Source organism: Triturus cristatus, chromosome 10 (assembly GCF_964204655.1).
Source record: "Triturus cristatus chromosome 10, aTriCri1.1, whole genome shotgun sequence".
Taxonomy (NCBI): domain Eukaryota; kingdom Metazoa; phylum Chordata; class Amphibia; order Caudata; family Salamandridae; genus Triturus; species Triturus cristatus.
The window spans coordinates 134,259,674-134,284,831 of record NC_140593.1 but is presented as its reverse complement, the minus strand read 5'-3'; the positions used below and the strand labels follow the sequence as shown (position 1 = coordinate 134,284,831).

The 25,158-nt window shown below is 49.6% G+C and overlaps 1 protein-coding gene across 1 annotated transcript in view; it reads right to left on the bottom strand.

The window, feature by feature from the left end:
* Positions 1 to 24,719, bottom strand: part of SH3BP5 (SH3 domain binding protein 5) — a 225,354-nt gene extending 200,635 nt beyond the window's left edge. Inside the window, exon 1 of the mRNA XM_085630638.1 lies at positions 24,134 to 24,719. Within this exon, the coding sequence (XP_085486764.1) occupies positions 24,134 to 24,208 (75 nt within the window). The 5' untranslated portion in view covers positions 24,209 to 24,719. The remainder of the gene's footprint in view (positions 1 to 24,133) is intronic.
* Between the last annotated feature and the right edge of the window lie 439 nt (positions 24,720 to 25,158).

The window sequence follows — 25,158 nt, the reverse complement described above, 5'->3', positions numbered from 1 at the left end:
GTGGCTGAGGTTCCCTTTGAATGGGGGGGGGGTTGCAGGTTCACTTCGAGTTGCCGTAAGCCCTGCCGTGCCAGTCGATTGTCTGCTGGGCAATGACATGGAGCACAACGCTTGGAAGGAGGTGGAATACCGGACTCACACCGAGATGCTGGGTACACCTGACTGGGCCTGTGTTAGCACAAGGTCCGTGACTACCCGAAGAGGGAGTTCATTCCGGCTGGAGCCTGGAACAAAGGCCCAGCCAGCTGCCAGTCAAGGGAAGAACCGAGGACAGGAGGAGCCTGCCTCGGCGTCTCCACCCCGTAGGACGGATAGGCCACCGGAGGTGGTGGACCAGGAGTCTGCGGAGGGGGACGTTACCAACCTGGAGGACCTACCCATCCCGGCCGAGTGGCACGTGGAGGGAGGCCCGTCCAGGGAGGAATTCTGCCAGGGCCAGAGGGAGTGCCCTACCCTTGAGGGGCTGAGGCGACAGGCCGAAGCCCAGGCAGCAGGGAACGTTGAAGGGAACTACAGTGTTTACTGGGAGGATGGCCTCCTCTACAGTGAACCCAAGGCACCTCTACACGGATCGTCACGAGCCTTGGTAGTTCCTCAACGTTATCGAGCCTTCCTTTTAGAGTTGGCTCACGAAATCCCCTTGGCAGGACACCTGGGGCAAGACAAGACCTTCGCCCGTCTTGTCCCACACTTTTATTGGCCTCAGATGAAAGTGTCGTCCGATACCTACTGCCGGACATGTGTGTCTTGCCAAGCCAGTGGGAAAACAGGGATGAAGCTGAAAGCTCCCCTGGAACCACTCCCTGTCGTTAGCACCCCCTTTGAAAGGGTGGGCATCGACATTGTGGGTCCGTTAGATCCGCCAACATCAGCTGGTCACAGGTTTATCCTGGTTCTGGTGGATCATGCCACACGGTACCCAGAGGCAATACCTCTGAGGACCATAACAGCACCTGTTGTGGCAAGGGCCCTGATGGGAATCTTTACCCGAGTGGGTTTTCCAAAGGAAGTTGTGTCCGACAGGGGGACCAACTTCATGTCAGCGTACATGCGGGCAATGTGGAAGGAGTGTGGAGTGACCTACCGGTTCACAACTCCTTACCACCCCCAGACCAATGGTCTGGTGGAGAGGTTTAACAAAACCTTGAAGGGCATGATCAGAAGTCTGCCTGAAAGCCTGCGGAGGAAATGGGACGTCCTCCTACCCTGTTTACTTTTTTCTTACAGGGAAGTGCCACAGAAGGGAGTGGGCTTCAGCCCCTTCGAGCTTCTGTATGGGCACCCTGTACGTGGACCTCTCAACCTGGTGAGAGACGGATGGGAAAGAACTCCCAGAAAGCTTCCCCAGGATGTGGTGAGCTACATGCTGGCCTTCCGGAGCCAAATGGCTAAGTTGTGGAAGCAAGCTTCTGACAACTTGGAAGCCGGCCAAGCAGTGATGAAGGCGTGGTATGACCACAACGCTCACCCGGTGGAGTTGGAGCCTGGCCAGAAGGTGTGGGTGATCGAACCAGGAGAGCTTAGCGCCCTCCAGGATCGCTGGTCAGGACCCTTTGAGGTGTTGGAGAAGAAGGGTAAGGCTACCTACTTGGTGGACCTGAAGACCCCTCGTCAGCCCCTGCGGGTGCTGCATGCCAACCGCCTCAAACCCCACCACGAGAGGCCCGAAGTCATCTTGATGATGGTGACTGACGGAGGAGAGGACGTGGAAAGCGAGCCTCTCCCTGATCTGTTTGCGTCTCAAGAAAAGGATGGGTCGGTGGAGGGAGTGATTCTCTCCCCATCTCTAACTCCTGAACAGCAGGAGGACTGTCGCCAGGTCCTGGGGCAGTACTCTTCGTTGTTCTCCCTTGTCCCGGGTAGGACTCACCTGTGCGTCCATGACGTGGACACAGGAGACAGCCCACCTGTGAAGTCCAAGATCTACCGGATGTCCGACAAGGTGAAGGCCAGCATTCATAGTGAAGTCACTAAGATGCTGGAGCTAGGAGTGGTTGAACCTTCTAGCAGCCCCTGGTCCAGTCCGGTGGTGTTAGTACCAAAAGCTGCACCACCGGGTGCCCAACCAGAACTGAGGTTCTGTGTGGACTACCGGGGACTGAATTCAGTGACAAAGACTGATGCTCATCCGATCCCTAGGGCGGATGAATTGATTGACCGGCTGGGAGCTGCCCAATATCTAAGTACCTTTGACCTTACTTCGGGGTACTGGCAGATCTCGTTGACTGATGGAGCAAGGGAAAGGTCAGCCTTCTCCACGCCCAATGGCCACTACCAGTTCTGTGTGATGCCCTTTGGGCTCAAGAACGCACCTGCCACGTTTCAGCGCCTGGTAAACCAGATCCTCACCGGAATGGAGAGTTTCTCTGCTGCATATCTGGATGACATAGCCGTCTTCAGTAACAGCTGGGAGGATCACTTGCAGCACCTGCAAGCTGTTCTCCAGGCCCTGAGACAAGCTGGATTGACGATCAAGGCCAGCAAGTGCCAGATCGGGCAGGGGTCGGTAGTGTACCTTGGACACTTGGTGGGTAGGGGAACGGTGCAACCCCTCCAGGCGAAGATCGAGGCCATCATGGCCTGGGAACCCCCCAAGACACAGACTGAGGTCCGAGCATTTTTGGGCCTCACGGGATACTATCGCCGCTTCGTGAAGGGGTACGGTACCATCGTAGCCCCTCTCACGGAGCTCACGTCCAAGAAACAACCTCGACGGGTAGTCTGGACGGAGGCTTGTCAGCAAGCCTTTGAGAAATTGAAGAAAGCCATGTGCGAGGCCCCGGTCTTAAGGGCCCCAGACTTTTCCAAGAAGTTCATTGTCCAGACAGATGCATCAGAACATGGCATTGGGGCAGTGTTATCGCAACTCAATGAAGAGGGTCTGGATCAACCCGTGGTCTTCCTATCCAGGAGACTACTTCCCAGGGAACAGAAGTGGAGTGCAATAGAGCGCGAAGCCTTTGCAGTGGTATGGGCTCTGAAGAAGTTGCGGCCATACCTGTTTGGAACGCACTTCCTGGTTCAGACCGACCACAGACCCCTTCGTTGGCTGATGCAAATGAAGGGGGAGAATCCCAAGTTGTTGAGGTGGTCTATCTCCCTACAGGGGATGGACTTTCAGGTGGAACATCGGCCTGGAGTGGACCACGCCAATGCAGACGGTCTCTCAAGGTATTTCCGCCTTAGTGATGAGAACTCCCAAGGGGTTGGGTAGCTCTCCCCACTTTCAGCTGGGGGGGACGCGTGTTAGACCTGTCAGCCCTTTGGGTGGTCCCTCCTCATCATTATTTATTTTGTCCCACTTTTGCCTCAAACCCTGTTTGAAGTTTTTCCTTTTTGGGAACCACCAGACTTTTTAGTGTTGCTACAGATACAGGGAGCCATTTTAGCTACCCCTGAAACTTCTGTCTGAGGGCCTGAAGCACAAAATGGTGGCCTCCTGTGACATCACCAGCATCCACTGGAACCTACCAGCACCTTCCAGAACCTTCCAGGAGATTCCAGAACTGTGTGACAGTTGGAAACCGTTTAGAATGTTGGGAGGATAAGAGAGGCAGTTGGCAGTTGGAGCTGGCAGTTGGCACCTGACTGGTGAAGAGAGAGGAGCACAACAGTGAAGGAGGAAGGAGTGAAGCAGTAGGGGTGGAAACTTGTGCCTGGAGTGGGGTCCATAAACCCACCCTTGATACTTGTCCCTACTGATGGATCCCAGCCTATAGCCCTGTGTGGGAAGAAGACAGAAGAACACCATCCTAAGGACCTGGACAGCAGGAACAGGCCTTAGAACCAAGAAAGCAGCAAGATTCTGACCTGAGAACTGGTTTCCCTGGAGCCTGGCGTCGAGTAGCCGAAGACCTGGAGCCCGAGGTGGAGAAGCGGCGCTGACTGAGGTAGCAGACGTCGTACCCGGAGCCGCCTGAGGTCGTAAGAGGGCGCCGGCGGAGGTCGAGAGGAATACCAAGGGTCGAGAAGGAGGTGAACCGAGGTCGAGTGAGCGGCGTCATCGGAAGGGTGAAGTCCGCCCTCCGGAGTCGTCGGAGACCGAGGTAGAGGAGCACCGGAGGTCGGGAGTGAGGATCGCACTCCGGAGTCGCCCGGAACCTGTGAGGAGGAGCACCGGAGGTCGGGGGTGAGGATCGCACCCCGGAGTCGCCGGAAGTCGACAGCGAGGCCAGGCCGGCCGACGTCATCGGAGCCGAGAGCGCCATCGGACCGGAGCCGCCCGAAGTCGACATCGTGAAGAGACTGCCCGACGCCGTCGAATCGGAGGTCGAGATCGAACCGAGGCCACCGACATCGGACCGGAACCGCCTGCCGGCGTCGTCAAAGAACTGACATTGTGCCGAGGCCGCCGAGACCGAACCGGAACCGCCTCACGGCGTCGACACGACTCCAGCGGCGTCGGAACATCAGAAAAGGGCAGTAAGTGGAGTAGAGGGCGCCTAAGGCCCTGTGGAGACCTGAGAGACTACTCTAAGGGGCTAGGGAGGTGCTGAAACCCACCTGACTGTGCCTGGGGTGAACTGGGACTAACCTAGAGAGGTTGTGTGGAGAAGGAAAGCCAGGGCATTGGTATTCCCCCCTTTGATCTACCTCAGTTTAGGCCTCAGCCTTGTCCCAGCCAGGGAGTAGCCCCCCCCTCAAGCCTTCCACACCCTACAAGCTGTGCCTGGGCCAAATCAGCCCTTAAGAATTGAAGTGTCATCTGATTCATGAGTGTTACTGTATACTTCTAATTATTTATTGGGGATACTGTATTTATTAAGTTCTTATCTATTTATTGCTGCACTGAATTTATAGGTCCACAGGACTTGTTGGTGTACAGTATTTATTGGTACAGTATTTATTACCTCAAAGTATCTAATTGTTTGTATATATTGCACTTGTATTTATGCCCTGTTATTTATGATCACCCCTATTTATTTCAGCAAACAGCAAATATTTATTTGACCTGCTCTATTTAAGAATTTGTATATTGTGATTGTTATTTATTTTCCCAATCAGCAACTAAGAGAAAAAGATAAAGAAGAATATTTTCATAATTTTTACGGTGTAGAGTCGTTTTTGGAACGGATGCACGCATGGTTATTGTATGGGTATATTGTATGCTTAGCACTGCGCCTGTTTCCTGACCACTCGAGCCAAGCTACCACAGTGTGTTCGGGAAGTCCACCACCACCCTGCGGAGTGGGAGTGGGCTGTTTCCAACACACCACATCCAGTCAAACATGTCAGACCCACCCAGAAGTGGAAACATGCTAGACCCACCCAATAAGAGACACACACCAGACACACCAAGGAGGGGAAACACACCACACCCACCCAAGAAGATAAACACACCAGACCCAATCAAAAGGAGAAACAAACCAGACCCACACAGGATGGGAATACACCAGACCCACCCAAGAGGGGAATACACCAGACCCATCCAAGGAGGGGAATACACTAGGCCCAACCAAGAGGGGACTACACTAGACCCACCCAAGAATCACCCAAGAGAGTCGACACACCGGACACACCGAGTAGGGCTAAACACCAGACCCAACCAGGAGGGGGAAGCATGCCAGACCCACCCAGAAGGGGAGACAAGCCAGACCCACCCAGAAGGGGAAACACGCCAAACCCACCCAGAAGGAGAAACGCGCCAGACGCACCCAGAAGGAGAAACGCGCCAGACGCACCCAGAAGGAGAAACGCGCCAGACGCACCCAGAAGGGGAAACGCGCCAGACGCACCCAGAAGGGGAAACGCGCCAGACGCACCCAGAAGGGGAAACGCGCCAGACGCACCCAGAAGGGGAAACGCGCCAGACGCACCCAGAAGGGGAAACGCGCCAGACCAACTCAGAAGGGGAAACAACTCAGACCCACCCAGAAGGGGAAACAACTCAGACCCACCCAGAAGGGGAAACAACCTAGACCCACCCAGAAGGGGAAACATGCCAGACCCACCCAAAAGGAGAAAACACATCAGACCCCCCTAAAGCGGAAAACACATCAGACCCATTCAAAAGGGGAAAACACATCAGACCCATTCAAAAGGGGAAAACACATCAGACCCATTTAAAGGGGGAATACACGCCAGACCCATTCAAAGGGGGAATACACGCCAGACCCATTCAAAGGGCAAATACACGCCAGACCCATTCAAAGGGGGAAAACATACCAGACCCACCCAAGATGGGAAACATGCCAGACACATCAAAGGAAGCTAAACATGCCAGATCTGCCCAGAATGGGAAATAAGGCATACCCACCTAAGAGGAGAATACGCTAGACCCACCCAAGAATTACCCAAGAAGGTAAACACACCAGACCCACCCAGAAGGAAAGCACACAAGCCCAGACTCACCCAGGAGGGAAGCACTCCAGACCCACCCAGGAGGGGAAATATGCTAGATCCCACCAGAAGGGTAAACATGCCAGACCCATCCAGAATCAGAAAAACACCAGACACACACAAGAGGGAAAACACACTAGACCCACCCAAGTAGGGAGGCATGGCATGCCCATCCGTAAGGGCAAACACACCAGACCCACCCAAGAGGGGAAACACACCAGACCCACCCAAGAGGGGAAACACACCACACCCACCCAAATGGGGGAAACAAACCAGACCCACCCAAATGGGGGAAACAAACCAGACCCACCCAAATGGGGCAAACACACCAGACCCACCCAAATGGGGCAAACACACCAGACCCACCCAAATGGGGGAAACACACCAGACCCACCCAATAGGGAAAACGTGCCAGACTCACCCAATAGGGGAAACACACCAGACCCACCCAATAGGGGAAACACACCAGACCCACTCAGGACAGCGTTCTCAACTCTACAATGAACATCTGAAAGGACCACAACCCCAGGTTTATCCATCTACCAAAACCATTTGAGCGGGAGAAAGGGTGCAAGCTTTTGAGCATCGGATAGGAAGGGGACTTCGAGCAAATAAACTAAGATCCTGGGACCTGGGGGGAGGAGGGGTGGCAGGGAATGCCAATTCAAAGTGACAAATGGCAACGCTTTTTGACTAGATCCCCCTAGATTCTAACTTCTGACCTGCATATCACACACTTGTAGATGGTTAGCATTTAACTCAGTTATTCATTGCGGTAGCTCCAGAAAAACCATACCATTGTCGCTGCTTTAATAAAAAAATACCATGTGAAACGAATAGGTATCAGTTCACCACTACCAAGACGCAATTCTTTGCTTCCCTTACTGGGCAAGCTATTAGAAGAACACAAACTCTCAACTTATGGAGTACCTTAAAACCAACAAGTTACTGGATACCTCTCAATCGGGCTTTAGACCCTTGCACAGTACCGAGTCAACGTTAATTGTAGTTACTGATTATATCAGATGTTCTCTTGATGCAAATATTCCATCTATGCTTGTGCTTCTGGATTTATCGGCAGCATTTGATACGGTATCGCATCCCAGAATGCTATCGAGACTACAAGATATAGGTATCCAAATGCACATCTTTAAAATGGCTCAAGGACTTTTTAACCAATTGTGCCCAGACTATCAACATTGGCCCTTATGAATCACAACCTCTCCAGTTAGATAAGGGGGTTCCTCAGGGATTGCGTTTGAGCCCTACACGCACATATATATATATATATATATATATATCCCCATTACCCAAGGTGCCCCGGATCAAGAGGACGCCACTTCACGAGGATGGATACACTCCTTTATTTGCTCGAAACCACGCTAGCAGCCCCAACTGGTGTAAGTTCCTGACGCGTTTCTTAGCAACATGCAACTTAATCATAGGAAAGGGGCAACAGGCAAGAAACGGTGAGTACTTCGAACTGCTTTTTCTCTCGCTTTTTTCCCACAATGCATATGCTTTCCAGTAAGCTGTATGCTGGGATTTGAAGTCACAATTCTTCCCTTCCGGTAGGGTCCGTAAATCTTGCCACAAAATTGATTACCCCATTGTTAATTACGATGTTCATAGCCCTCCAGTGGGCTTCAGGGCTGCTATTGTGGTCCTGTATGGCAATCCATCGGGCTGGCAGGCTGCAACGTTAACAGCCTTGCAGACCTGAGTTTAATTTTCAGACGGTGCATCCCACGCGGCTCGGAGCCTGCCGCGTGTAAATCCATTACCCAAGGCGCCCCGGATCAAGAGGACGCCACTCCACGAGGATGGATACACTCCTTTATTTGCTCAAAACCACGCTAGCAGCCCCAACTGGTGTAAGTTCCTGACGCGTTTCTTTGCCACATGCAACTTAATCATAGGAAAGGGGCAACAGGCAAGAAACGGTGAGTACTTCAACTGCTTTTTCTCTCGCTTTTTCCCCAAATCCCAGCATACAGCTTAAAGGAAAGCATATGCATTGTGGGGAAAAAAGCTAGAGAAAAAGCAGTTTGAAGTACTCACCGTTTCTTGCCTGTTGCCCCTTTCCTATGATTAAGTTTCATGTTGCAACGAAACGCGTCAGGAACTTGCAGCAGTAGGGGCTGCTAGCGTGGTTTCGAGCAAATAAAGGAGTGTATCCATGCTCATGGAGTGGCATCCTCTTGATTCGAGGCACCTTGGGTAATGGGTATATATATATATATATATATATATATATATATATATATATATATATATATATATATATATATATATATATATATATATATCCCCCCCTCGAGAAAATTGCAAGAACTCATGGCTTCGAACCTCTATCTTACGCATCTGATACTCAGCTAATTTTCAATTTCGGTAAAGATATAACCAATGACAAAGGGCGCTTCGCAGCAGGTATGACACTACCGCGAGCTGGATGACAGATAATTGTCTCCAGCTAAACGCTAACAAAACTAAGATTATGCTCTTTGGCAAGGCCCAAAAACTCTGGACACCTGATTGGTGGCCATTTGAAATGGACAAGGCTCCCACTTCTAAGTCAGCTGTAAAAAAATGTGGGGTTTGTTGTGATCAAGCACTCATTATGCAACAGCTGGTCGGGACAACAGCAGGACATTGTTTTTGCATTACTTCACCTCATTACGGAGGGCTTTTCCTTTTCTGCCTCACTCTACGAGAAAAAACTTGGATTCAGGCTTTAGTCATCATCCGGCTTGATTATTATAATGCCTTATTGGCTTCTATCAATGAGACCAGGATTCATAAATTACAAATGGTCCAGAATACTGCAGCTCGTCTCATTACCAACCGCCCTCCTAGAACGCCTTCCTCCCTTCTGCATTCTCTTCATTGGCTGCCAAAGCATGAAAGAATTATTTTTAAGACTTGTTGTCTGACACAAAATCCCTAAATGGCATAGGCCCAAGTTATCTGTCTACCAAGCTCCGCCTCTATGGGCAAGATAGATCTTTGAGATCCAGGACAAAGCCCTGCTCAGGGTTCCTCGAATAAGTAAGGAATGGTCAGGAGGTAGGTCCTTCTCCTATTTGGCCCACCCGTACTGAAATAGACTCCCGCTCTTTCTACGTGGTTGCACAGACTACTTCCTATTTAGGAAAGTTCTTAAAACAGAGCTGTCTGCAGCCAAATTGATGGAAACTCTGCCTTGGCATGCAGGGCTGTGCCAAGATACCCCTCCCTGGGTGATTTGTGTGCGTTACAAATTTTATAAATAAAATTAATTTGATTCAACTACACTTTCCACCCTTGTAGTTGGGAGGAGTCCAAAATCCCAAATGCCAAAACTGTCTACAGGCCCTATGTCCTGAGGGTGGCTTTCAGTCAACCGTGGTCTTACAGCCAACATCAGTGAGTTTGCTGGGGCTAGATGTTTCATTATTATCTAGAGATTTACATGGGACTACAATTCCCAGCATGCTTAGTGCTGTTCGCTGACACACTGACTGAAAGTCGCCCTCGAGTTGACACGGGAACAAGTTGACTGCTGTGGGATTTAGTCGAAACCATGTACAGCTGCAATTGAAAAATTCTACCCAGTTTGTAATGTGAATTTTCTATTAAAGATATTTGCATTATAGTTGAGGCGGACTGCATGGGCTCAATTCTAAGAGGCCGCTGTCCAGGGTGTCACAAACCCCACTGGGGCAATATCATTAACACCGGGGTGCGGGAGCACTGTCTCTGCACTGAGAGCCCCCGCTTGCACAAATTCATTGTACATATGGGCAGACTTTGTGACATTTTAATTTCTCATTCAAGGCTACTAAGTACCTCCATGTCATGTGAAACCTCTAAGTACATACTTAGAATGGGGAGGAAAAAAATACAAGTCCCAGAAGACAAGGCGCTGCTGGATAAAAAGCCAGAAATGGCTAAATGTGTCCCTTGGCAGGAATGCGTCATCACCAGACGCAGCTGTAGGGCCTTTCATTTAGAACTACGCGGCGCCTGGAATCACTTGGGCAGCAGTGCTGTAAAAGTAGATCTGATCCGTCATTAGACATATAATGGCATAAACTGGCCAAGGTTGGATAATGGAACCCATGAGATATGAGCACTCCTATAGAACAGTGGTCTGCACTCAGACACAGGTCACAATGCATTCACTGGCTTCATTTAGATTTGCTTTTGCTTACCAGCGAACTCTAAAGCGCCCCAAGCAGAACCCAGCGCCTAAAACAGAACCCGGAGCGTCCGCCTCCCACCCGTCCGGTCAGAAGCCACGACATCATCTGCGGCGTGCCCCAGGGCTCATCCCTCAGCCCGATGCTGTTCAACATCTACATGGCCCCCCTCGCACAAGTGGCCCGCCACCACAACCTCAACATCATCTCCTACGCCGACGACACCCAGCTCATCCTCTCCCACACCAAGGACCCTCACACCGCCAAAACCAACATCCACGAGGGTATGAAGGCCATCGCCGACTGGATATGGAGCAGCCGTCTGGAACTGAATTCGGACAAGACGGAGGTCCTCATCCTCAGACCGACCCCCTCAGCCTGGGACGACTCCTGGTGGCCGACCGCTCTGGGGACAGCACCGACACCCACCGACCACGCACGCAACCTAGGATTCATCCTCGACTCCTCCCTCTCCATGTCTAAGCAGGTCAACGCCGTCTCCTCCTCCTGCTACAGCACGCTCTACCGGATTTACAAGTGGATCCCGACCGAAACAAGAAGAACAGTGACACAGGCCCTCGTCAGCAGCAGACTGGACTACGGCAACGCACTCTACGCAGGAAACCCAGCCAAACACCAACGGCGGCTACAACGCATCCAAAACACCTCAGCCTGACTGATCGTCAGCGCCCCCCGCCGCAGCCACATCACCCCCCCTCCTGAGAGACCTGCACTGGCTCCCCATCGACAAGAGGATCACCTTCAAGCTCCTCACCCACGCACACAAAGCACTCCACAACGCCGGACCAGCCTAACTGAACAGCAGACTCAGCTTCTACGCCCCCACCCACCAGCTCCGCTCCGCCAGCCTCGCCCTCGCAGCTGTCCCCCGCATCCAATGTATGACCGCCAGCGGCAGATCCTTCTCCTACCTCGCCGCCAAGACCTCGAACACCCTCCCAATCCACCTACGACAGACCCAAGACCTACTCGCCTTCAGAAGACTCCTCAAGACCTGGCTCTTCGAGCAGTAGCGCCCCCCCCCCCCCCCCTACCGCCTTGAGACCCTCACGGGTAAGTAGTGCACTTTACAAATACTCTGATTGCTTGATTGATTGAATTCTGTGCCCCAATAGCTTCGCTGTTCCTTGTTTTTTCTTTGCATTGTGGTATTTGTAGTCTTTAATTTATACTGGAATAAACAGAAATACAAGTAACAGAAAATACAGAGCGTTTCTGAACTGGATGAGTTAGTCACACATTGAATCTGGAAAGCTGAGGACTCTGATGCTACCAAGCAGCATTTCGGTCTCCTCACGGTCCTCTGGGAAACAGAAACAGATGTCAGCTCAACCCCCTCTTGTGAGCATTGCATACTTATTCTAAACCTCCTCCTACTGCCATGAGCTTCAAAAAACAGAAAAACCGTTCTAGACCCTTCCCTCTTCTATCCCTCCACTATCCTTTTCAATCCAACTAACAGACTAACATGTCCACCGCTCAAATTAAATGCATATATTCCTGTACCAATTCCCACTAATCCTGTGGGTTCCGGAATGGCATGCTACCAGTAGCGGTCCATGGAGGGAGTTCGATGGGGCAGTGAGGCGGGGAGGGGCAGGGTGGGGAAATGTAAACACCGGAATATGGATGAACGGAGGTAAGTACACATTTAAATAAATAAAACTAATTTTGTTGCGCGCGCTGCATCGCATTTTGCGATGCAGCGCGCGCAAAGTAATTTGTTTTATTTATTTAAATGTGTACTTACCTCCGTTCATCCATATTCCGGTGTTTACATTTCCCCAATCTGCCCCTCCCCGCCCCGCCTCACTGCCCCACCGAATTCCCTCCACGGACCGCTACTGCATGCTACCCACCAAAAAGCAGTTTGACACCTCAACAGGGGTAGCAAGCATTACATAAATGCAAATCCTTCCCTCTTTAATACCTCTACTATCCTGTTTCAATCCAAATAGCAAACTGGCATGTCCACTACTCGAATTCACTTCATATCACCCTATAGTATAGGGTGATATGAAGTGAATTCGAGTAGTGGACATGCCAGTTTCTATACGAATTCACCACTAACCCCTTTTGGCTTCTGGAGTAGCGTGCTACTCGCCGAAAAACTACGTTGATGCCTCATCGAGGATAGTAAGCACTATATAAATGCAATTACAATTTGTCAGTCCTACTCTTCTAACCATAAGCAGTTAAAAAGAATGGAAAATGTAGGTTTGTGTAATGGGTAAAGTGAAAATAAAACTCCTAGAAAGTCAAGGACTGGCTGAAAGTCACCACAATGTCACGAGGTCGACTCACAACTATGCACATTCAATTAGATCTAAATAAAACAAATTTACATAACTCAGTGGATATTCTGATTTGCATATTTCGGGTAGCAGTGCTCAGCAGCCAACTGGCCCCAGGGCCGGACTGGCTGTAGCGGGCACCGAGCATTTCCCCAGTGGGCCGTCAGGGTGGGGGCCAGTTTTGGCCCCCTGGGGGCAGTTTTTGTTATCGGGGTTCAGCAATATCGGCCCCCTATAACAAAATCGGGCGAAACTGGCACTTGCGAACAGCCCATGGGGGCCCGCCGAGCAGTTTTCCAGGGCTGGTTTCGGTGCCCAGTCCGGCCCGGACTGGCCCTGTGTCACGAGGAGGGTGTTCAGCCAGCTCAGTTGTTCACACAACAGAACTAAGCAAAATGTGATTTGTCAGTATTAAAGTTAAACCACAAGTCCCAGAATGCGCAATGTGTGGCTCCGTGACCAGGTCTGGCTCGTGACATTAGCTTTCCCCCCGCTTCCCCGTCATCTGCATTTAACCCCAGGTGAATCAATATACTGCCCCTGCCTTTACAAAGTTCTGAAGCCTGTCAGTCAGGGACGGCCCTAAATCGGATTGACCGGGACAGTGTCCTGGGGGATAAAGTTGGTGTTTGTTGTGGGGGCGGGAGTCATTGTGGTGTGACCACAGGAGATGTGAGGAAGATGGGAGGAGGGCAGGCGGTTGATTGGGTGCTAACAATTACACTGAGGTACATTAAGGGCTGATGAATATATGTCGTTACTACGCATTCCGTTGCAACGCATGCCTTTACCACGCATGCGTTACAATGAAATGGTTTTTCTACGCATAGCCTTTACCTCGATTTTTCCTTTACCCTGCCTTTTCTTTTTTGAGGGGGAGACCCCCCCAAACCCCCTTTTTTCTTTTTTTTTGCCTTTTGTCTCACGTCTTCGCCGACACTAAAAAAGGACTGACGCATTTTTTTCGGATGAGGAAGAAGACGTTCCGCGATGACGTTGCTTGCGTGGTAAAGACGGTCGTGGAAGCAATACGCGTTGTGAAGACGTTTATGAGGTAAGTGCACCGTTGTAAAGGTAACGCGTAGAAAAGCCTTTGCGGTAAAGGCTGTTTCCCAGGGCTGATTATAAAGTCTTTAACAGACCCGATTGACACCAAGTGGGAAGGACGAGCTGCTGTTTGCATGGCATTACATCAGGCAGCTCCCTGCTGTGGCCCTCAGAATACTGCCCTCCCCCCACCCCCCGCCCCCGGGCCTGGGCCCCGCTCGCCCATGCCCAAGGCAGGCCCTGGTGTTAGTCCAGTGTTTTTATCCTAGTACTTGGAGTCTTAATTTTATAATGGCATAACGAGGACTACAAGTCCCAGAATGCAATGTTAAAACTGGGACTGGATGAGCTATTCCTGCTTGGGCATGGGAAACATGAATGCTCCGCCTCTCACCCACCGAGCTGTGCCTTGGCTCCTTGCCATTGACAGTTCCGTTCAGCTGCCCTTTGCTTTTGCCCCCAGGCTTACAGTCCGAACAGAAAAGATGCAAGTTCTGGAATCTAGAATACAAAGGGTTGTTTGTAAAAAGCCAAGACCGTACACCAACTGACTCAGGCACTCCAACATTCTACATCCCAACATTCTCTCACGCAATCATTCTGGCTGAGCAGCAGGATACCGCAGACCGCCAGCAGGCATCACGCGGCACTTGTCACCTATGAGCAGTGCACACTCATTTTAAAACCCCCTTCACGTGCCTGATGGAAAGAGGAAGGGAGCCCACATCTGCAGCACCCTTGTGACTAACTAGGCCTCAAATTCATTTTGGGATTGTGTGAAACACGTCAGATTGTCCTATATCAGGTGTGAGTAACTTATCCATTCGTGTTTTTCCCCCTTTTCGTTCGTTATTTGATTAGTTTGATAAAACAAACTAATGCTCGATGAAGTGTTCATTACGCTTTTTTGACTCTGAATTTGGTGTGCACTTTTAATGTTGTTATGGTTTTAATTAACTAAACAATAAAAATATTTACCTTACCCTTCCGTTCTTTTAATTATACGTATGGATTTAAAATGAAAAACACAAAACTTCAGATACCAAGCAAAGAAAATAAAACCATTGGCTCATCAGATAACACAATTTCAGCGTGATTATGTATTTCGATTAACAGGCTTTAATTTAACTAAGCCGTGCATTCTGGGAGTTGTAGTCTAGGTTCGGATCGCGGACTAAAAATTAAAACCAATGGCGCGTGAAAGGAAGAGGACTTCAAATATGGCTTTGAGTCATCTGGTAAGACTAGCAGGTTCAGTGTAAACACCTCGCAACATGTCCAGCATGACAAGATGTTTAGAAGAGAACACAATCTGGTGAACATAGTTTAATCCATCACCCCAAAGATACTGAAGGGAATGCATGGAGGGTGTGATTGGGCACACCAGACGAATCCCAGCAGGCAGCAATGACACTGGACTAACTAACCTTGGGTTCAGAGGGCTGCCCCGCCTACAGCGCTTCAACTTCTCGTCGGGGGTAGTAAGCGCTATATAAATGCTAGTACAATGTCAGTTTGAAGGCATTTGGACTATTTCTTAATTGTGTATGACACTAAATATTTTGGTGAACTGGAGAGTAATGGACCTTGGTTGTCTGTCCTCTGGAAGCTTCATATCTGCCAGGTGACCCCGTGTCATGTGACCCCTTCGATCCCCTGCCTTGTAACCAGCAGCACCATGAATCATGGAACTTGTAGTTTCACTGAGTTTGTAAGTAAGTACGTTTATTAACCGTTCAATTATTTAAAATCTTTACAGTAAAATGAACTTGAAATCTGCCCCCCTCCACCCTGCACCCCCTTCAAACCCTCCAGCCACTAGTTGCTTAAAACCCGCAGTTCATACTGTCACCACTTTTGTTGGTAGTTCCTTTCTTTGCCGTCAAACCAGGGGTTATTTTTAGTTGCACAAACATATCATTAAACCCTGTTAAAAATACTTGAGTTCCTTGCCGTCAAGCGAGGGGTTATTTTATATTGCACAAAAGTTTCCTTAAAACCTGTTAAAGTCTATGAGTTTAAAGTACCTTTGGTTGAGCACGGGAGACCTGGGCTGAGATTGTCGGGTGCCTTTCTGGTGTATGGGCGCTCCGCTCTGGTTCGTGCCGTGCAGGGCTGGCTTTAGCGCTGGTGGCACCCTGTGCGACAATGTTTGTTGGCGCCCCCCCAATGACCACCTCCACCACGGATTCTCTCACTACCACCCTTTAAATGTGACCAAGTCTCCATAACCACACCCTCTCAGATGCATTGAATTAGTTATATAGCGCCACTCATACCAGAGTAGGGTGTCCAAGCACTTTGCATCACACACACATTACACAGAGACAATCAATCATATATGTGTAAATCAGTGTATAGGAATTTTTACATAAGCCAAAGGACTAAAAGTGTAGGAGTCACATGTCATCCATACTGGTAGGCAGCATAGTTTAAGAGTGCTTGGTGTGGAGAAGCACAAACTCGGAGTCGGAAAAGAAACAGCATAGTTGGGAGTTTTCTTTAATAATAAGAATCGATTTCTAGCCAAATTAACCCTTTTTGCAACATTAATCAATGTTCCAATAATGTATACTGCAGTGTGTATGCAGTTCTATGATGAAAGTTAATAGCTCACTGTTGAATATTAGGACTTTAAGTTATAAATTGCAAGTAACAAAAGGATGTCTCTTTTGAAAGCAGTAACCTGCTGATCTCTTCACATCATACGCACTCTGTAATCTACTTGGTACACGTTCTTTGCAGCAGGCATATTAACCCTCTGCACTAACTTCACCTAAGTCAAAACCTCAACTATAGAAAACTGATCTCTCTCCAGGAAGATAATTAATCACAGGAGTTATCTTCACATTTATGTGAGGCCTGGTAATTGCCGGGGGAAAGAAACGCTGCAGCAGGTGCTTTAAAAGCTTAATAAACTTTAAAACACGGCGCCCCCAGGAAGCCAGCACCCGGTGCGGTGGTACCGGTCGCACCGCCCTCAAGCCGGCCTTGGGGCCGTGAGGTGTTCCCATACATAGTTCCATGGTAAGGTTCTACTTCCTCGTATTATGCAGCTATGATGATGTCACAACTGCCCCTTGTGATGGCCCTGTGGGCGCTGCTCTGAGGATGTGAGCTTTTCCACCGCTGGGCCCGGCGGCAGCCCTCGTTGGGGGCTCTTTATTGTCAGAATCCGTCCGTTTGGTTTCAAGCTCGGGCTGCGGAGGGCCCCGGCAATTGTTTTGTTTGAGTTTGTTGCCTGCCCTGAGTCCTGAGAGCTGTGGCGTGGCATTGAGTGCCTGTCCAATTGAGTGTGTGAAGTTCACCACTCTCGCGAGAATGCAGCTTTTTGTTTCAGAGAAACACCAGTCCGAGGCCTCCTTGCAGAACCCTGTGCCCTTGACCCTGACAATAGAGTGGAGCAGTCAATGATGTAAGCGGGCCAGTTTGGGGCAGCAGCATGATAGATGAAGCCAGGATTTCTTTTGATAGTTGCACAACCGACATGAGACTGCTCCATCCTTTCGGGCCCAGTCACGGCTGGCATGACTCGCAGGTGGGAGGTGGGGTCCCGCAGGGAGGCAGGGGTAATTTAGTTGAAAAAATTAAGACTTCCCATCGCCTCCTGTCCCGCTTTGCGTCTCCTCTCTCTGCTCACAGGAAGCAGAAGCAGGCAGCCTCCCTCTCCTCCCCTAAGCCAATCACAAAACTGCAATGGCGCCTGGGACGCCGACCGCCCAGGCGTCTATGGGGAGGCTGTTTTCTCCATGCAGCCTACATGGAGAAAACAGGAGAGTGTGCATGACTGGTATAGTCCGCCCTGGGGCCGACCAAACAGTCAGCGGCCACAACATTGGGCTAGCCACTCCTCCCTGACCCGCCCGCCCCCAACCAAACCCTTCTGCTTTCTCGCAGTGTGAGAAGCAGAAACATAAAATGGTATTTATACCATTTTATGTTTCTGCTTCTCACACTGTGAGAAAACAGTGGGGCGACGCTCCTCTGCCCGCATGGAGGAGTCGCCCCTGATGTTGATTTGAGTCCGAGATCTTAAGGGTGATGCGCCACATGAACTGCCTGGGCTGAAAGTGCTTCTAGTAGGTTCTGTCGAGCTTTTCCCTAAATATATGGCGCGTCCCGTTTTGTCGTATCGATGTTGCAACAGAGTTAGGCCCGATCCTTTTCGTACGAAGTGGACCGGACCTGCCACTTCACAGAGTTTTGCAGGGTCGCGGGTAGGGCAGCCTCTGCTTCGATTTCCAGGGCGCCTATTGCTTGGCCCAGCTTGATGTGCCAGGGGAGTCCACTTCCAGAGAAAGCAGGTTGGTTATGAAGAGAAGTTTATTCGTATACTCCACCCATTACACGGAGTGTCCCTTACAGCTGAGACCAAACAGTAACTGACTCGTATCATTCAAGTCTCCCAGAACGGACATATTCGAATATATACAATGATACATATCACAATCCGATGCGCGAGGCCCGCCTCATGTGAATGATGCATCGCGTGCTTTCCGCGCGATGCATGGCCCTCCACATCATGCCGAGCGCAAGCTCAAGTAACCACCACATCACCTTCCCCCTTATAAAAATGAATAAGAAAACATGCAAATACACTCTTTTTTTTTTTAGTATCTAACAAACGAATTAAATCTCGCTGGTGTTCTATTCGTACGTCCTCGAGAAGAGCGAGGATAGACCCTCGAGGAATTCTGGTTAACAGTGAGGGGAGCACAGGATGCAACCGATGGGGAGGGGTTAATAACCCTACCAGAAGGTTCTATACTCCTACCAGGAGGTTCTAACCAGTGACTCCAATGAAGATCTTCCACATCTCTCCCACGCCTGTCCTGCATAATCTCAACTTGGCGTGTGGATACCTTCACCAAATGCCTTTTATTGCACCAGCCTTTTCTATCAATAAACGCAGCCCCCCTACTAACTTTCATAACTTGAACTGGATCATAATAGATAGATTCACCCTTCCTCACACACTTCGGTTTCTTAATAAGAACCCAATCACCGACCTGGACATCCTCATAAGACCCACTCTTTTTGTCAAAGTTAGTCTTCATCTGCTCTTGTTTTTTATTCACCCTTTTTTGTACTTCATCCAAGTTAACCTTTTTCTCCCCAGCCATATTTTGAAGCCATGTTGGAAATAACGTGGAATGTACCTCCCTGCCTCTTAACAAACTAAAAGGAGAAACCCCTGTGGTGCAATGAGGGGAGGTATTATAGCTCCAAACTTTTTGTCTGATGAAATCCTTCACATTAATCCTGGCTGACAAAGCGGCCTGAATCACTTCTTTGATTATTTTATTACCTCTCTCAACTAATCCATTCGATGAAGGAGAATACAACGCTACCTTCAATTGCTTAATGTCTAGGTTCTTTAAAAATGTACACATTTTCTCAGACACGAAATGAGTACCGTTATCGGTAACTATTACTTTCGGAGAGCCTTCCACTAGGAAAATCCTATTTAAAAATGAAATTGGCCCGACGAGGAGCACACGCCCGATGATGAAGCATGACATCCTTCGGGGGGTGTGAGGGCAACAAGAGACACTTTGCTGTCTCCCCCCATCTCTAGTACCTGACCCTAGACCCTATCTCTTCTTTGTTCACCCTCTTAAATTTTTGGGTTGGACTTGGTTGATTCATGACCATACCCACCCCGGAACAGTGCCTTCTAGTGATTATCTGATTATCTCATTGTTGTATCAGTATCAGGTGAGTTTACAAAATCACAGTACATCCATTTTGAATAGTAATCAATTAGGAGGATAATGTACTGGTCATCTTGATCCAATAAAGTATAAGGCCCTGAAAAATCAATCCCTACTTTTTCCCAAGAAGAGTGAGGAAACTCTGTAGGGTGAAGTGGAACCTTAAGTGTTTGCCAATGTTTATCAGACAAAAGGCACTCAGGACAATCATTCACTGATTTTCTTACTTGACTGTCCAGAGAAGGCCACCAATAGTGTTGTTTGATCCTCATAATAGTTTTGATAACCCCAAGATGTCCCTGATGAGCTTTGTTTATAATTAACGGTCGCAAATTCATCGGGGGGGGGGGGGGCACATTTGTCCCCTGTACGAACAATCCCATTCTTCACCGAAAGCTCCTCAGCTATTTGGGCGAAGGTTCTAAGGTCACCATTGAGACATCTAGGGTCAGGCCATTTTTTGGTGGAGTACTCCTTTACTTTTTGAAGTACTCCATCCTCCCGGCCTGCAGAATTCCAATCATCTTCCGATAAAACTGAACAAAATTCGGAAACAGCGTCTACCACTGTGACACATTCAATGTCATCAGGTACAGACTCGTTGTCGTCATATTTAATCATCGACAATCTGAACAGACAATCAGCGCGGAAATTCATTCCACCCTGACTATATTTCACCGCAAAATGATATTCTTGTAATTTGGAAATTAACCGCATTAACCTTGCGGACATTGAGGACGAATTGACTTTCTCAAATATATAAATAAGTGGTTTGTGATCGGTGACAAGTTCAAATTTTCGACCCCATATGTACATCTTAAATTTTTGGACGGCCCATACGCATGCCAAAGCCTCCCTTTCAATAGTACTATATTGATGTTCAAACGATTTGAGGGACCTGGACGCAAAGGCCACAGTTTGTTCCTGGCCATTAACTCTTTGTGTGAGAACCGCGCCTAATCCAGAGAGGCTTGCATCCACCGTTATTATTGACATGCAATCGTCTCTAAATACGTGCAAGGTTTGTGCCGAAGTAATCATTTTCTTTACATCGTTGAAGACCTTATCCAGTTCAGGTGACCAATTAAAGCTAGAGCCCTTCCTTAAGAGTAACCTTAAAGGTTCTACCATCTGAGCATATGCGGGTACAAACCTGGCATAGTACTCAGCTAGCCCCAAAAACGAGCGTAAAGAGTCTTTATCAGATGGGTGTTTTGCATCTGTAATGGCTCTAATTACTGAAAATTTTGGTTTGATTTCATTCTTTGAAACCGTGTGGCCCAAATATTCCAGTTCTTGCACTGCTAATTTACATTTATCCGAACGGACAGTCATGTTTCTAGATGAAAGAATTGATAAAACTCTTTTCAATACAAGGTTGTGCTCTTCAAATGATTTTGCAAAAATCAAAATATCGTCTAGGTATGCTTGTACCCCGTTGATACCATTAAATAGCGTATCCATAAGTTTCTGAAAAACGCTTCCGGACGACGCCAAGCCAAAAGGAAGACGTAAAAATTTAAAAGCCCCAAATGGTGTAATGAAAGTAGTCAATTCTTGAGACTCCTTAGCTAAAGGAACCTGGTGGTAAGCGGACCTTAAATCTATCAGGGAAAACCATTCTGCACCACCGAGGTTTGCAAGTAGTTCATGGATCTTAGGCAATGGGTGACAGTCTATTATAATATTTTTGTTGAGTGCGCGCAAGTCCGCACAGAGCCTAACCTCGCCATTTTTTTTTCGTGCGTCCACAATGGGTGCGACCCATTGTGAAGAATCGGTTGATTCAATAATACCCTGGTCACATAAGGACTTTAACGATTCCTTCAATTCCTTCCTCACGCTTAATGGAACGGAGCGTACTTTCTGACATACCGGCTGGGCTCCCGGTATTAACCTGATAGGATGTTCAAAACCTTTCACTGACCCCACTGAACTGCTAAAGACTGATTTAAACTCAGAGATAATTTCATTCATAAATCCAGACACATAACTGACGTCATTACACTCAACGTTGCACACAGGTAGATCACCTACTTTAATTGGTTCATCATCCCCTGGGACCAAATACAAGCCCATACGACCAAGATCCTTCCAACCAATAATATTCTTGCCCTTCTCAGCGACATATATCTTTGTCAAAGCCCGTCCACCTAGACACTGCACCACACCTGGAAAATAACCCAGCATATTGATATCTTTCTCCCCAAATGCTTTTGGATTAACATCGGACAACCGCAGGTCATTCTTCCCTTTCCAAAACTCGTAAAAAGTTGAATCCCTCAATATTGTAATCGGGGAACCTGAATCTGCCATTACCTGTAAGGAAACATTATCAATTATGGCAGAGCATAGAGGACCCTTTATGTGATTCGTTTGATCATCACAATCTAAAGTTACTGCAATGTTGTTCAAAGAATTGGTACAATTATCCAGGTCGGAATCAACATAGCTCACATTAAATGGTTTCCTAGCGTTCCAACACACTCCTTGAAAATGGCCAATCTTTTTACATATAACACATCGTTTGTTAATGGCAGAACGGACATATTCGAATATATACAATGATACATATCACAATCCGATGCGCGAGGCCCGCATCATGTGAATGATGCATCGCGCGCTTTCCGCGCGATGTATGGCCCTCCACCTCATGCCGGCACCGAGCGCAAGCTCAAGTAACCACCACAACTTCCCTGAAGATCGTTTCCAATTGATGTTTAAGTGTGGTATATGGGGCTTTTAGGACTTGATTAAGTTCCCCTGTAGCGCCAATTCTGATCTGCAGAGCCCTAGTTCCAGTCGTAGCCGGATGTTCCGGCTCGTCTCAGCACCTGCAACACTCTCCTATATGCTTTTATCTGGGCCGTGGCTATGAGTATCAGTGGCGTAACGAAAGTTGAAGGGCCCCCCCTGCAAGATACACAGGGGGGCCCCGCTCCGGATTTAATCTGGAGCTCTCCGCATGAGTAAAGTGCTGAGGGGGCACCCTGCAGCTCGGGCCCCCCAAATCAACCACACTGCAGGGGCCTGTGTTATGCCACTGATGAGTACGAGTTTGTCTAGTGCTCCCGGGAAGGCCAGGGGGCTGTTATTAATGGCCAGAAGTTGTTTAGCCTTGAGGGCAGGCAGCATGGCCTCTGCTGCTGGGCTTGCCAGTCCTTGGCTCGGGCGCCTCAGTCCGGCCTGTGTCACCCCACACTGAGTGTGTGAGTATGAGCGCCAGGCCCAGATGGTGGTCCGAGATTGCCCCTGGGCCTGCTGCTGAAAGGGGCCTCAGATATCAGCTGGTGCACGTTTAGCATTTTACAAACCTCAGGAGATATGCTTCGGAGTGGAAGCGCCCCCTACTCCGTGGAGCTCTGCGAGGGCCTCAGTGGGAGCATATATATATCCCAGCATGCAAAGCGCTGTTGGCAGAGGAGCCGCGACTGGCAGAAGGCGACACAAGGACCAGCTGTTTTATAAAAAGACTGCACGTGATACCACCCAGAGAGTCAAAACAGACACAAGAACCGTGAACCTACAAGGGACGGACTCCTACCACTAATGTATATGCCACTGATCCCACACCGCACTGCGTAAAGCCCCGGCCCGTAATACATCCCAAACTCGGGCCTCTTCGCTGTGCTCACAGCCAGGTGGTTATAATTAAACCACAAGGTCTCCGTGCTCTTGACAGAATGCCACACACTTAACTGTTCACTCGAGGAAAATACCTCGCAAGGCACAGCGCCCCCCCGTGGAGACCTTTTGATGGGTGCCGCTGACGGGAGCAGCCGCTGACGGGAGATGTCAATGTATTAAAAGTGAAAGCAGTTACGGCGGCGGGATCCACCCTGCTCCACCTCCCTCTCATCGGCTGCAAGGGGGTCTGTTCTCGCCACAACACTCTTTCTGCAATAATAACTCAAAGGCCTGAGCACAAAGGGCTATAAAGCAACAAGGCCCGCTCGCCGTGAGCAGAAGGGACGCAGGCCGAAACAATATAGGTCTAAACTACACGGTTTTAGCGTCCAAGCCGCTTCATGGCGCTTAATGACAGCAACCCTTGGCCTCAGTGTATAGTGCCACCGCCAAACCATCTTGTAGAAGCGCTGTTATGAACCGTCCTGGTTAGACTAACAAAGGTATCCACTTGCCCGACCACAGAAGGATGAAAGGTTGAGCCATCCTGGAATGCAGACGGCAAGCTCCTGCCGCTACTTAGCATAACAACAATGTTAAAGATCCGTTCACTTAGCGCTCGCTACAGCCTCGAAACGCTGTGAACAGCATCAGTTATTAATACTCCAACACCACAGAACTCGTTTATCACCCTCGTCTGGATGAAAGGCTGAGCCAGAACCGAACGAGAGCCCTCCAGATCTCGCGGAGACATCAGCAGCAGACGCATTAACACGCCGAGCTAGCTTACAAGCCTCGTTTGACCATTGACCTTTTCTTGTATTTTTCGGGGAAGGATGGGTGGGGTGGTGGCACAGAACAGCGTAGGGGGAGGGGTCTGCAGAAAGAGCAAGTGTCATGCCGTGCCTACCTGTATCCTGGGGTCGACCTCCTCCTCCTCGTGGGGCACGGGCTCCTCGGCCCTGGTTCTTTTGCCCATGTCCATAGTGCCCTGCGCGCCGGGTTACGTGGTGTTTATTTCCCCTGCAGAGGCCCTGCCAGTGCTTCCAGTTAATATTGCTTCAGCGCCGAGTCCCCACAAAGGCAAAGCGCTCTCTCCGCAGCGGGCTCCACAGCCCCCCGTCCCAGCTCTGCGCTTCTCTTCTTTTTCGTGCTCTTGAATACCCGGCAGGAGAACGCATCGTCCCCCGGCCTGGGCTCAGACCTGCTGACTGAGGGGCATGGTCGCGCTGTAGTGCCACCCCACCGCTGGCACAACTGGAGCAGCTGCAGACAGAGGAGTGTGGCAACAGCCCCGGCCTGCTCTCCTCTGAGGCAGCGGTGGGCGGGGCGAGCTGTGCTGCACAGCTCCGCCCCTGCACAGCTCCGCCCTCCGCTGTTACTGAGCCCCTCTCAGCTGCTTCCCTTATCAGCGAGACATCCCTTCATCTGGCAGCGCAGCGGAGGCGAGACATGCCCCGCACACAGCCTCCTCGCCTTCATGCCAGGATGAAGGCGCGCAGGGGCTGTCGGTATGCTAATGCACAAAGGGAACGCCCTCTGCCAGGCTTCAGAGATTCCAGACAAAAGCGGGTGGCAGTGCCTTCATCCTACAGGGGGTTATTTAAACGCCAATAAGCAAACCACAGGCAGACGTCTGTGTCAGAGACACGCTGCTGTTATTTATATAGCGCGTAGCGGCCACTAGTGCCTCCTCGAAGCGCTCTCTCCTAGCCTTTCGAGGCATGCAGGTGAATGCCTGTGTGGATGGGACGACCAGGAGCTATGCCATTTATAGGAATAAACCACTACGACATATACACTGGCTAAGACATGCTTATATACACACACCGAACCACCTTTCGCCCCCAACCCTAATTCTGACCTAGGGTCTAGTACTTAGTGACACCCACATCCTTAACCATATTCGAACCTTGTCAGAACCCTAAGTCTAAC